Consider the following 14116-nt stretch of genomic DNA (forward strand, 5'->3'; position numbering starts at 1 on the left):
CGCGAAATTAGCCGCGGTCACGTGACTAATTGTCGAGCCAACTCGTCACTTGAAGTTGCACGTCGCGTCGGTGTGCAGTGAACCGCGATCGCTCCGCATTTTCGCGTCCTTTAATCCGTCCCGGGCGAATTTCACACACGGACGAACGTCGAGAGCGTCAATTCTAGCGAAAGGTAATAATCTCAGCGTATTAATCGGCCTGTGTAACCGCGTTTAATCGCGTTTTTTGGTCGTATATGTGATCGACTTATTTCACGTTCTGTTGCAGCTACATCTTCCGATACGTGCATATTTCTCGATGGATGCTCGTCTGACAAGCTGTATCATTCAGCATTCATGATATCAAGGAGCATCGAGGAGCATCGAGGAGCATCGAGGAGCATCGAGGAGCATCGAAGGTATTTGTCCGCGATACTTTTCCGCCAAATATCTGCGCACGCGCCATGTTGAGGCTTAGAATTTTCACGTTGTTGTCTCGCGCGATAAATTTACCGAGTGAATTTACAGTCGATAATGTAGTAATTGAATAAAAAGAATTTATCTTCCCCGATTGATAATTATATTATATTAATAATCGATATATCGATTGCTTCGATATCACGACCCATTTTCGAAATCGATAGCGTTTAAATATATATGTATATTTAAATTAAATTATTTAAATATATTATTTTGCGCGTTTTACGCACATTTTGCACATTATTTACGTGTGTGAATTTTCAGTGAGCATCGCCCATACATTGAGGACTCGAGGAACATCGAAGATCGTCGCGGAATTGCTGAATTATCAGGAGGGACTGCTCATCGAAGAAGGCTATATTGCACACGACTGTTCATCGAAGAATGAGTAATTATTCTAGAATTATATCAATCTTTTCATCACGCAGTAGAATTTGCCCAGATGCAGAAGACTAAAAATATCTTCTTCTTATCAATTTTTGAAAACAATTTTTTACAATTGTCTGAAATGATAAATGATAAAATAAATGATAAAGACTTAAAAATATTTTAGACGTTGAAGGAAAAAAAAAGCAATTCTTAGAATTATATATTCCAAAATTACGCATGGAAGGCAATCAGAATCTGTAACTACTATAACTACTATACGAAATATGTGTATATATGGAAAGCGTAAATTGCATCAGAGTCGTTAAGCAAATTGAGATCGCAAATGGCCGTCCCGCTTTCGACTTTTTAATAATAGAATTGTAATTGGCACTGCAAGGGGCAAATTCGGGCTGCTCGTGATCAATTCCAACGGCGTACCTGAATAGCGGCAATCAAGTTCGACAAACTCGAGATAGGCGAAATCAGTCGTACGTTCCTAGATGTGTTTCGGACGTGAGAGATCGATCGCACGCGCATTTACGAAATATTTGTCCAAGTTCGCCGAACCATTGCTGCTCTTCGACACGTACCGAGTCTTCGTACTCTAGGGACAATAGTACGCAGTTAGGACCTTGGCTGTATATGAGGGTCAGCCGATGAAAGAAACCTGCACGTAGGAAACGTGCAACACGTTCCTAAATCGTCCGGCGATCCCTTAAAAAATTTCTCCCTCGAGACGAGAACGGGTCGGACGAATAAATATTATGTTCTGCAAAAGGGACGTTCTTAGGTTGATAGCACGTGTTTGTGACAAAAAGAATTTTTGTACACGTGTCGCGTAATATCTTCAAATCTTTTTTGTTTCTTTTAAGCAAAAAGGAGGTACAAAATTACCATATTTAAGATACAACGAAATGTGTGTAAAAAATATATTATTTGAAATTTTTATAAAAACGCGTTTAGCATTTCAGAATAGTAATTTAATAAGAACTGCTTTTTCGCAAATAATTTATCTTATGAGTGTTTATTCTTGCAATTGTCACAAAGAAAAAAATTATAAAATATTTAATAATGAAAATGAAGTCACGGTTTCAAATTTAATAATCTGAATGGATTATAAATGCACTCTTTTCTTTCTTTAGCACGTTAATAGCGTAATATGGTAGTAAACTATAGATAGAACCGTGAAACTCGACGGTAATCAGAATTTTCAGGTTCACACGATTCTCTTGTAGGAAAGGAATTCATGTATTAGTAACGCAATGTTCCATTCATGCATTACGTAAACGCGCTAGACTGCCGCTGGTTTAAGCGTATTTGAGGGAAGTGGATGGAAGCTTGAGCTACCGTTTGCGATGATATTACATAGCGCTGATGTACGCTATTCTGCGTATCGTAGTACTTCATGTCCCTCATTCCGGCTGGATAGCCAATGTTCCCTCCAATTTTTCGCGAGGCGTGTACAAGAGAAATTACGCCATTATTGTTTATAACATGAAATTTATATAAGGCTCACGATAACACAAGTATCGTAAGAATAATATTGCGCAATATATCCCCTTTAAATAATAATAGAATTACAGATATTTATATACAACACAATAACGTTAAATAATATAATTAAACGATATAATTAATAATTAATTAAATATAATATAATTAAATATAAAATTGAATTAAATAATATACATATCTATACTAATATATAAAAAGGTAAAAAGTTTGCTATTAATATATATTTATTTAATATTATTTTAATATATCTTAATTATATTTATTTTATTTAATTAATATATTTAATATTATTTTTAATATATCTTAATTATTAGATGTACATATTATTTATATGTGTAGGTATATTATTTAATTATAGTATTGTATGTTATATGCATATATTATTTAATTAATAAATTATATTATTATAATGAGATATATACATTTTTTGAAATAATAATTAACTTGAATGTTGGTATAATTTAGATTTTTTATTTGTATGTTACAGACAATGTAAATTTCGGGAGTGCCGTTAAAAGTCTCGCGCGTTAATCAACGGATCCTAATAATCTGAGAGGAGGAGGAGGCCTCGGAGAGGCATCGGGCACCGCTGGAGCAACTCTGAGGTGAGTGTATATATATATATATATTATTTAATTAATACAAATGTATATTATATGTATATATTATTTATATGTATATTATTTATAATTATATTATATGTTATATGCATATATTATTTAATTAATAAATTATATTATTATAATTAGGTATATACATTTTTTGAAATAATAATTAACTTGAATGTTGCTATAATTTAGATTTTTATTTGTATGTTACAGACAATGTAAAATTCGGGAATGTCGTTAAAAGTATCGCGCGTATAAGTGCGGGGGTGTCGTTAAAAGTCTCGCGCGTGTTAATCAATGGATTTTCCTGACAATCTGAGAGGAGGAGGAGGCCTTGGAGAGGCATCGGGCACCGCTGGAGCAACCCTGAGGTGAGTGTATATACATGTATATATATGTATATATATCGCTATTTGTATATTAATTATCAATTACATTATTTCGATTTATTTATTTAAACAAGAACAATTTAAACAAGAGATACTTAGAGATATATAAATTTTTAAGAGATGTTATGTAAATATTTATATAAATCCTATAAAAGTTTTTACTTAAAAATTTTTTTCTTAAATTTATAAAATTATTTTGTTGTATATTTATATATAGTTTATTATTATTATGCACCAAATATGATGTTCGGCGCATACAATAATAATTTTTTGAAATAGTAATTAACCTTTAGAGGACGGGCGTATTTTTTCGTAAACTTTTGTAATTTGAAGTAAGAATTTTTATATCTTTATAGTGTTGTACTATGAAAAATAACCTTATAGAGCCAAAATATTGCTTCCTGTCCTCTAAAAGTTAATTTGAACGCTGCATTATTTAAATTTTATATTTGTATGTTACAGGCAACGCGTGGCTTCAACATCAACTATTCTGCTGTTGTCGGTGAGTGTCAGTGAGTGAGATAAACTTTTTTTAATTTTGAGGTAACGGATTTATAGATTGTAGATAGATTGTAGATTATAGATTGTAGACAGATTCGTTATCTCAAAATGGATGGACTAGAATAAATTAGATCAAACTTATTTAAATTGGACTTCTGATAGAGTCTTTCATACACATAAAGTATATTACATACAAGTGTAAATTAAAGTATGAATTAAAGAAAGATATAAAAAAGTTTAATGCAAATTTTACTTATTTATTTTATTTTAAAAATGCGCTTGTGATTTAATTAATGTGATTTATTAATTGTATTAATTGTACATTTAGTATAACAATATTGCGTTATATATAAAAATAATTTATTCTTTTAAAACACGTCGATTATTCTAATTTTTCTGTAGTCTATTCATTTATGTAGTGTGACATATGAAAATATTTTACTTTGATTGATGTAAATCCAAGTTATCGATCAATTAAATAATGTATAATATTAATGTTTTTGATGAATTTTATTTTATTATAAATTTATGATAAATTTTATTATAAATAATTATATATATATATATGTATATATATATATATATATACAATATATATTATTAGAAACATATCACTGAAACTATTTTGATCGATAACTCGGCGTTATATTAGTTAAAGTAAAATTAAATTCGATATATGATAAAGGATCGTGATTTTTTACGATCATATCTGAGCGTAAAATTACGCTCATGCACCGATGATTGAGATCTCTGACAGAGGTCAACGTTACATCTGATTAGATGTAGACAGGATGATTGTGGCCAAAGGTAAGTCCACTGGCTCAAAAAATAGTTGGTGCAGTCGTGTAAATAATGTTATTGGTAAATATACGCATACAATGCAATTGTGTGTGCATTACTTAGTATATATACAATGTACACATATTAATATATAATATATTACAAAAATAACATTTTCATTAGAATGCGTAAAATAAAAAAAAAGCAACTATTAATTCTCAAGAATATTTCTTTAGTTAGATTTTTAATTAAAAGTAATAACTTTAAGATAGAGAAAATAGCGGGACCAAGTCCAGGTCTTCAAAGGTTGGGTAGCGCGCAGTGGAGATGTATACTAATTAAATTTAATTCCCGAGGGACGACAATAGACTTTGCTTAAATTAGAGGGCGGGTTAACTTTGAGAAACGATCGAGACTACGTAATTCGTACTTTCTCTCATTTTATCTATCTACGCCGTAAGTCGATACAAATGTTTTGACAGCAATTGTGCTTTTACAAATAAATCGGACAAATTTCTTTTCTTTCGCGTCCATTAGTTTCGCATTACGTGTTTCTACAAATATATGGTTTGCGACGAAGGCTCGGAGGACAGTAAAGACGTACGCGTACTAATGCATTTGCTGCAGTTGCAATTGCAGTCAGGATGTCTTCACGGGAAAAGTATAATCGCAATAACTAACGAGTGAAAGGTAAAAGAAACGAGCGTGGAACATTTTACTATGGCGTAATTAACTGTCGCGAGAAAAGAAAAAAATTGAGAGATGTTTCAGAACATACTAACTGAGGATCTAAATACTTTTGCTCTCGTTCTCGCATTCCATTAAGATAATGTATTTGCAAAAAACAGTTCGCGCCCGAAGCTTTATATATATATATATATATATATATATATATATATATATATATGGATAAGCCGCGAAGAGTCGCGAGTAGACACGCGCGCTCGAGAGATTTGTTTGTCAAGACATAACTTATAGTCTGCAGTTTTTAATCTGTTCTGGCGTTGCTCTAAACCTAGCTCACAATCTTTCAGTAAGCTTCTTGTCAAAAATGTCTTGACGAAAAATTTTTATAGTACATCTATATATGTACATATGTGTATACACACACACACACAAAGTGTACACTTATCTTAAATAATGAATAATATATGTATCTTGTATTTATTACTATTAAATTACGCATATTTTGATGATTTATAAATTATCAATATACTGCAACAAATATTATATTTTTGTTCTTTTGTCTTTTTAATATTTTATAATTAATATTTGAAGTAGATATATATATATAATATCACTCGACAATTTTATAATTAAAATTTATTATATAAAATTTAAATTATTAAGTTAATTTAAAGTTGTAAAAAGATAATGTGCCCTAACAAATTGATTGTTATTAACATCCAAATTTACTTTGAGTCAGAAATACTTTGTGAGATTTAAAAACGTTTTAGCATGTTAAATATTTAACATTAGCATTACCCGGTTTTAATTCCCAAATGGATTGAAAAGCGAAAATATATACCGTGTTATCGTAAAATAGTCGTGTCGCAACGGCCATTATTTTCACCCGTGGGACAGTTTCTATGCATTATTACGAGCACTTTTGGGAATATCTCAAAGTTGAAATGCAATGGCGTGATTTAAATTGACGTAATTTTTTTGGTTAAGAGAAAAATGTATAAAATAAAAAGAAAGAGAGAGAGAGAGAAATCAAGTATATTAAGTGTTCTGTAAAATATTAACTTTCTTGTTTGAAAGTCGAGGAACGTTCTCTTAGTTGAAATATGTCATGGCATATAAAAAAAGGGACACATAATATGAGTAATATGAAAAATTTGTTGGATTTTATATATAAAACAAAGCTTGTTTACAAAGAACAAAAATTATAATAACAGATCTCATTACAAATATTGAAAGCTTTTGTCGAAATGTTATATAAAATAATAATTGCGCACTAAAAGAGTTAATTTTGATTTGAAAATATTACTTTCGGATTTTGATTATTTGTAAAGGAAAAATATGATAAATTTTATATTACAAATAATTTAAAAAAAAATTCATTACATTGAGAAAAAAAATGATTGAATTCGAATAAATATTTATTTCAATACTGCCTAATAAATAATTTATTTGAAACGAATAATATTGATTTGATGTGAAAAATATTTATGTGATATAAGAAATCCTTTTTCAAAGCAGATAAATATTTATTTGTTTCAAACAAATGTGTAAATGGGACTATTAAAGTAAATATTTATTTGAGTTTAGTAGTTTTTTTCAGTGTAGTAATCATTTTTTGATACAATTCAAATTATGTCTAATGCAGAAAGGTATTATCTTAGAAATTCTAATTCTATATCTTTTATATATACTTACTCCTTCATACAAATTTGTTCTTCGCGGTATGTGCAATGCTGTTTCACTGTATGCCGCGTCAAAGCAGAAATAATATATAATTTATTCTACAAGTTTACGTCGAGATAAACAAATTTCTTCACACTTCCACATACACGATCGACGCAAAACGGACCTGCAAAATGTGCCGAAAACTGCGGTTATGGTTCGTTATTCAATAACTATGTAGCCATGTAACTTGTTTTCACTGCGGCACCATATATAGGATAGATTTAAATTGAATTATGTGGCCGTTTATTGATTAACAAACCAAAACCGTAGTAGTCGGCAAATGTTACAAGTTCGCTTTATCAATCGCAACTGTTGTCATGTGCGCGGAAACTCATTTATTTTCGCGTATAGAGCAACGATGCATAAATAAATTGCGTATTATACTCACTTTGACGTCATACTGACAACCTTAAAATTAAACGATACAATTTACTTTTATTCTCGAACAATTCTTGAGCAAAAAGAAAAATTATTAACATTTTTACATTTACAGTAATGTAAAAAAAATTTTTTTTCATATTTTTACTGCAGAGCAGTATATGAGGCTATATTATTTTTTATTTTTATTATGCAGTCTCAGAGGTTTCAAGATGATAACCATTAAGAAATATCTGATTATGTCTTCATACAAGATAGAAATTTACATCGCATCGTTTAACCTTTATAAGATCGAAGGGTGAAGTAATAACACATTCAGCTCGCGTCGGCGATCTAACCTATCGGCTTGTTATTTTTTTTTAATGAACGAACGATACCTGTCAACATCGCGTATATACGGTGCGTATCAAGAAATGTTTATTTTAAAAACTAGTGTCTATTTTTTTAAAGTTTAACGGTATTATTTATACATTAATATAAGACACGTTAATAAATGAACATTTAATTAAAATTAAATTATTTTATTAAAATATCTTTTATTATTTATCTATCATTTAAAATTAAATTAAATAATAATTATTCGATTTTTTTACATAACGTAATGTGAATATTTATATATCAACTTGAAAATTCTGCTTGATTTTAAATGATTTAGAATCTCACTTTTCTAAATTTTATTTTTACAAATAAGAATTACAAAATTTTATTATCCTCTACACGCATACATGTACACGCGTGTGCGTTGCAAGTTATAAATAATATTTATATAATTCTAAGTCTTATAATGACTATTAAATAGTTTATTATGAAAATTATAGAGATATTTATACCTTATTTCAAGAGATATTTTTTTTCATTATTTTTTTAAAATCATTTTTTAAATTATCTGAAAACTTGCATGGAAAGTGAAATCGATTATCGTTTTTAGATATTTCCATAAATAACTGTCGCTTCTGATTTTGCACATTTGTCTGATTATAGTCGATTACTTCCACGTGCACGCTAATAGCGAGTGCAAACTTTATGCAAAATCACGCGTTCCGCTGTCTGTAACTCCGAAGCGAGACGACCGAATTCGCTTGTGTAATGTGCATTATTATGTGACGAGAGAATTTTTAATTTATATTTGCGCAACGATATTCACGGTTTTACGACTCGCCAAGCGTTTATAAAATTTACCCTACACTGGGAAGAAGAGAAAGAGAGAGAGAGAGAGAGAGAGAAAGAGAGCAAGCGTATCCACGGCAGCTGACGTCATGTTCAGCGAACCGTTAGTTAACCAGTGAACTATACTAATATTGGAATGCGCTCCGAGCCTGTCAAGTCGTTGAGGAAGCATGTATTTGTGTATGTGTGTGGATATACAACAGTGGCCGGTGTATCTCTTTCGCATCCCTCTTGGTTACATCGCCATCCACCTACAACGTTATAGAGGAACGATAAACTTACTTGTTTTCCGACAACTTTTATCTATATCCTCTTCTGAGAGATATACGGATCCGCAGGGAGATGTTCATGGATTTATTTCGCGAAACTTAATAATAGGTGGCAGACGGTGCCAGCAATACTGATGCAAAATCAGGGATTTACGTCGATTGTGTTGTAAATAAATGAAGCGTTAATGGTAACAGTTAAATAGTAAATAACAGTCATGAGAAAGAGAGAGAAAGAGCAACTTGCAACGTGCTTCACAAATTGGCTATCTAACTCTTAAATTAAAAACCAGATTAAATACGGGATTCTGTTAATTATTTAGCTTCTGAAGTTTATCGTTCTTCGTGATTTATCCTTTTTATATAAGAAACTCTGTGTTAACTTTTCAATTCTTGAGAATATCTTGCATAATATAGATTATTAATATGGAAATATTAATTGTTCGTCGGTCAACCGATGATCGATTCTTAAAGGAATATCGAGTAAAGTTCGCGAAAGTGTCATTTATCACTTATTATAATCACATTAAAATGTCTTTAACGTTAATAATGATTGAGGAGAAGTTTCAATATTAAAATTCGTCCTTTATTATTTACGGGAAGAGAGCCGAGGAGAAATATTTCTATACAAATCGCGAAGCGGAATGTCAATCGCTCCGCAAAAAATTCTGTTTACACAAAGCACGCGGTTGGATCGCGATTCTCTCGCTCGGTGATATATTATACATCGTGGAGATGTGTCAGTTCTCCGGAGCAATCTTTGCCATTGTTCTGGTCGACCCGCGCACGACCAACCATCATTGATGAGGCCGGCAACGATCGGGAGGCGAAGTTATTTGTCGCTCGAATATAATTACGGCAAGAAGAACGATTAATCGACGCGGTGAGATCAATTGCGTCGCGCAGATACTGTTCGACCGAAAGTTTGGCATATGGTGCAAAAAAGAACGATTTGTCAAATTCGGGTCGGTAATTTTCATTAATTAGCGCTGGGAGCTCGTTTCGTGCGAATGTGAGCATAAATGATTGACTCGATCATCTTTTGAATCAAGGCGCGTCGCGATTTTACTCTCTCCCTTTTTTCAATTTCTGCTCAATTGAGCCGAATCATTATCAATTTAGCAGTAAAGACAAAATTATCTATTCATCCAGAAATCTTTGGCAAATATATTCATCTAGATATATATGAACCTGGCATCCTGATTTTTACATTTATTTTTTAATTCGAAAAATAATAGTATTTCGTTTGAAGTTGTTTGTACAATAGTAACAATAATTTCGTTTGCAGGTTTATAAATTAAAAAATAAAAAAATAACTCACGACATTGAGATATCTCAAATCCATTTACGCAGTTTTTTAGTATCATTTGTAGTTGTTTGCAACAATTGCAATCAAAATTTATATTGATACAGACAACTACAAACGAATTTGAATCACCTGAAAAAAATAGAATTAAAAAATCTTTAAAATTGATCAAATTCACTCTTCACTATTTCTTTAAAACTTCAAATAGTTGCAATTTTTAAACCGTGTACTTAAAAACGAAAGAAAATTACTACAAACAACTACAAACGATTCTAAAAAAGATTGCGCAAACGGATTTGAGATATATCTTAATGCCGGGTGCAAGTCATTTTTTTTTCTTTATTTTTTAATTGCTAAAACTACAAACAAAATTATTGCTACAAATAACTACAAACGAAATGCTATTATTTTCTGTATTAAAAAATTAATTTTTTTAAAAGTCAGGTGCCAGGTTCACATAGCTTATTTATCCATGTTGATCTATGTATTAAAAGAAATTGCTTAATTTTCAAAACACATCTCATTCTACGTATATATATAATTTTTTTTAGATGACAACTGAAAACTAAAAATAAAATATATACATATATTTTTCTAAAATGAAAAATTATATTTCCATCTATTGTATAATTTACTTTCTCAAATGTTAAATAATATATTGAAAGAATGAAATGAAAGAGTCTATATTTAGTAGATTTATGAGATGTGTTTATTGTACATTAAAAGGCATGATACAGTTAATTTTATATATGTATTATATATGTATATTCTCTCTTACATTTTCTTGTTACATAATTTTAGCAAAATATGTCGCATTCCGCTGACCTTTCGCGTAATTTGAAAATAAATAACGCGTGTTAAAAGTCGCGTGATTTTATAGTATGATCCGTGCCGGTATTCAGCGGAAAATATTGTCTCACGTTACGCGAGTGTTTTAATCGGAAGAGTGACTCCGACATTCATTGAATTAAAAAAATAAAGTTAAAATATCGCGTAACGCGTAATATATATTCACGCGGTACGAGAAAACCACTGAAGATATATTATATATTCAATTACGGTTTTTATTTTTATTTCTTACATTTATTGAACGGTGATAATCAATGAATATTGCACGTGTAAAAAATCGCGCTTATAAAAATCTTTAAGATGCTCGATTTTGGGATATAAAAAGGGCCTTGAAGGTTCTCTCGCCTTAAAATGACGTGTGCCGTAAACTTTTTACGAACTTGCTTCTAAAAATGCCAGTAAGGCGGGACTATATATTACTTTTGAAATACGAGCTATGCTTCTCAATTTTAACGTATCGATTCGCGTATCAATATTCAATAGCAAACGCAAACAACTGAATGTAGATATGAATACATTTGTATATATGCAATACGGATATTTTATGTATACCACTTTTAAATATTTATATATGCGTCAAGAAATTTCTTATTCTCAATTCTTGTAACAAATATTAAGCAATTTTAAATGATATATTTTGATTTGTTTATAACTTAAAAAATATTATATTTTCTTTTTAATAAGAATAATGTAACATTTAATTACGAGTTTAATTAGGGAAATTAAAACAAATTTAATCAAAATGGATCGATGGTATAAATAGATAATTTTTTTGCTGATATTAATTCGCGAGACATAATTGTGAAGATATCTATTGTTGAAAATTATAAGCAATATCCTTTTTTTACGATAAATGTATGAACAGAAGGAAGAATAGTAGACTTACCTATGATAGTGATGAGAATCAGGAGACAGAGCACGATTGCTGTTAAAATGATTGGTGCATCGATGAAGATTGGATTTTCTACGGTTGCGTTCGCGGCTTGATCGACGTGATCCTCCATCGTGACTAAAGTATATTTCTCGTTTCTCTTCAGTGTTCGCTATTCATCATCTGATTAAATAATATATCATGGTCCGCTCTCGTTAGAGCGAACCCGAAGCTTTTGTGCTTCGCTTTCGACAAACGCGAAGTCAACACCTGGACGATAAACGTCGGTTATCCCTCTCGTACACTTTCATCTCTATCTCAGAATTTTTCGCAGTCCCCGTTTTCCATAATTTTCTGTTCCGTGATTCCATGAACTTTGAGGTGTAAGTTTTTCGTGAAATTTTAATCCTTTCGTATATTCTGGAATAAGAAAGCGGAAAAAGATCATTTTTATAGGCCGTTTTATATCGAAGAAAAATATATGCTTAGTTTTTTACTAGCATATTTCTCATGGCAACCAAATGTGATGGTAAAATTTATTATACGTTTAAAAATACGAATATATACTTTTCTTAAATTATAGATATATTTTCTAAATATAATTCTTTAGATTATTTGCATACATACACACACACACACACACACACATATATATATATTTACATATATAATTCTACAAATATATATATATATATATATAGTACATCACCCGTAGTGTTATTGTAACTATGAGTTTCGTTATTAAACGTAAGTTTTGAAAAAACTATGGTACACGATCGAGCGAATATGCGGAGTGTCACGTATATGGTAGTCCGTGAAACCAGTAAAATTGGAACAATCGATCAGCAATTATCGGGATTGTAACGGCCAACTACCGCAATCGACTTTAATAATAAATCCGCAACGTTGCGCGAAAAATAAATGCGTTTACAGCAAATGCCAGTTGTGAAATAGCCTTAGGAGGTCACATGCACTCTATTAAATTTTCCGATAGTGTCGGAACGTTTCATTAACTTAAATTCATCGGAACCTACCTGCTATTTGGTTTAAACTGATTGAATTTTCAGAGGAATAGCATTTACGTTTGATAGCAGTGTCGATACACTGTAACGAGTCCACGGTCTTCTCTACGGTTCGTTTGCAAAATTTTATTATTTCGAAAAATAATTTTATTGAAATATAAATTTTCAGAAAAATTAGACAGGTATTACAGCTTATTCTGACCTGCTTACGACGTTTTATCATTTTTTAATGTGATATATATGAAATACTTGAATTTAAAATCATGATAATTATTAGATTATTTATATATCCATATTGTACATAAAAAAATTAAAATATTTAATATACTGCTGTTATTGCTATTTTTATATTATATTGTAGCTTTCTTTTCAAGATTAATTTTTTTCATATATGTTATATTATATTTCTCACTATATGAATTATGTTAATTATAATTTTGTATATGCGACAACGTAAAGTAATAATAAAATAAGATGATAAACTAATAGGTATAAAATATGCAAACAAATAATTAAAATACAAAGAAGATATTTTAATTTTTCTTCTTGAAAATTCTTTGAGAGAATACAAATTTTAAAATGATATTTGATAGAGAGAGAGAGAGAGATTTTAGCGCAGATCTGAAAAAAATTAAATATACATACATGCTCATGAGAATAGATATTTTTCACGCGACAGTACAAAAAATTTGTCCCGTTGTGATTGTTGCCGCAATGGTAGTTTTTTTGCGCGCGCGACCGCGCAATCGTCAAGATCGAAGTTTTATTCCCACCGCATGACGTAAATCCCACGTATTCTCTGTCAGCAACCAAAAAGTGTCCCGCCCTACGGCTCTCTTTCTCATCACCATTTTTCGGTGCTCGATTTTCCGACGGGAGACCGAAAAACAACCGTTCTCCCACGACGAAGAAGTATCTCTCGAAGAAGAACCAACTTTCTAACCGTCAGTGTCGCCTGCGAAAAAACTCGGGAAGCGTGCAAAAGAGTAGCGTTTGTTCTGCGAAAACTTTAAAGGAAGACAGGGAGCGGTTACGAACGAAGAGGATAAAAGTCAATCAAGCGAATTCTCGCAAATATATATGTGGGGCTACGTTTTTAATATTTTAACTGACGGAACTCTGGCCGAGTATCGATCCATCGGCACGTAATAAGCTTCATAAATATCCATAAATATCTAAGAGTATATCTGCTATACTCTTCCAATATCAAAAAAGACATTCACT

The 14116-nt window shown here is 30.9% G+C and overlaps 2 protein-coding genes across 4 annotated transcripts in view; one reads left to right on the top strand and one right to left on the bottom strand.

The window, feature by feature from the left end:
- The window catches only part of LOC114941624 (uncharacterized), a 39608-nt gene extending 36367 nt beyond the window's left edge, over positions 1-3241 (top strand). Inside the window, exons 5-8 of the mRNA XM_085486962.1 lie at positions 269-398; positions 724-847; positions 2831-2948; positions 3165-3241. Of these exons, the coding sequence (XP_085343088.1) occupies positions 269-398; positions 724-847 (254 nt within the window). The 3' untranslated portion in view covers positions 2831-2948; positions 3165-3241. The remainder of the gene's footprint in view (positions 1-268; positions 399-723; positions 848-2830; positions 2949-3164) is intronic.
- 5-HT1 (serotonin receptor) overlaps positions 1-14116 on the bottom strand; it is a 127581-nt gene that overhangs the window by 13249 nt on the left and 100216 nt on the right. For all 3 annotated transcript variants that reach the window (XM_029316638.2, XM_085486960.1, XM_085486961.1), the window contains exon 3: positions 11886-12290. In XM_029316638.2, the coding sequence (XP_029172471.2) occupies positions 11886-12003 (118 nt within the window). In that variant the 5' untranslated portion in view covers positions 12004-12290. The remainder of the gene's footprint in view (positions 1-11885; positions 12291-14116) is intronic.

The sequence above is a fragment of the Nylanderia fulva genome, unplaced genomic scaffold (assembly GCF_048542155.1).
Source record: "Nylanderia fulva isolate GAGA-0341 unplaced genomic scaffold, ASM4854215v1 Scaffold5, whole genome shotgun sequence".
Taxonomy (NCBI): domain Eukaryota; kingdom Metazoa; phylum Arthropoda; class Insecta; order Hymenoptera; family Formicidae; genus Nylanderia; species Nylanderia fulva.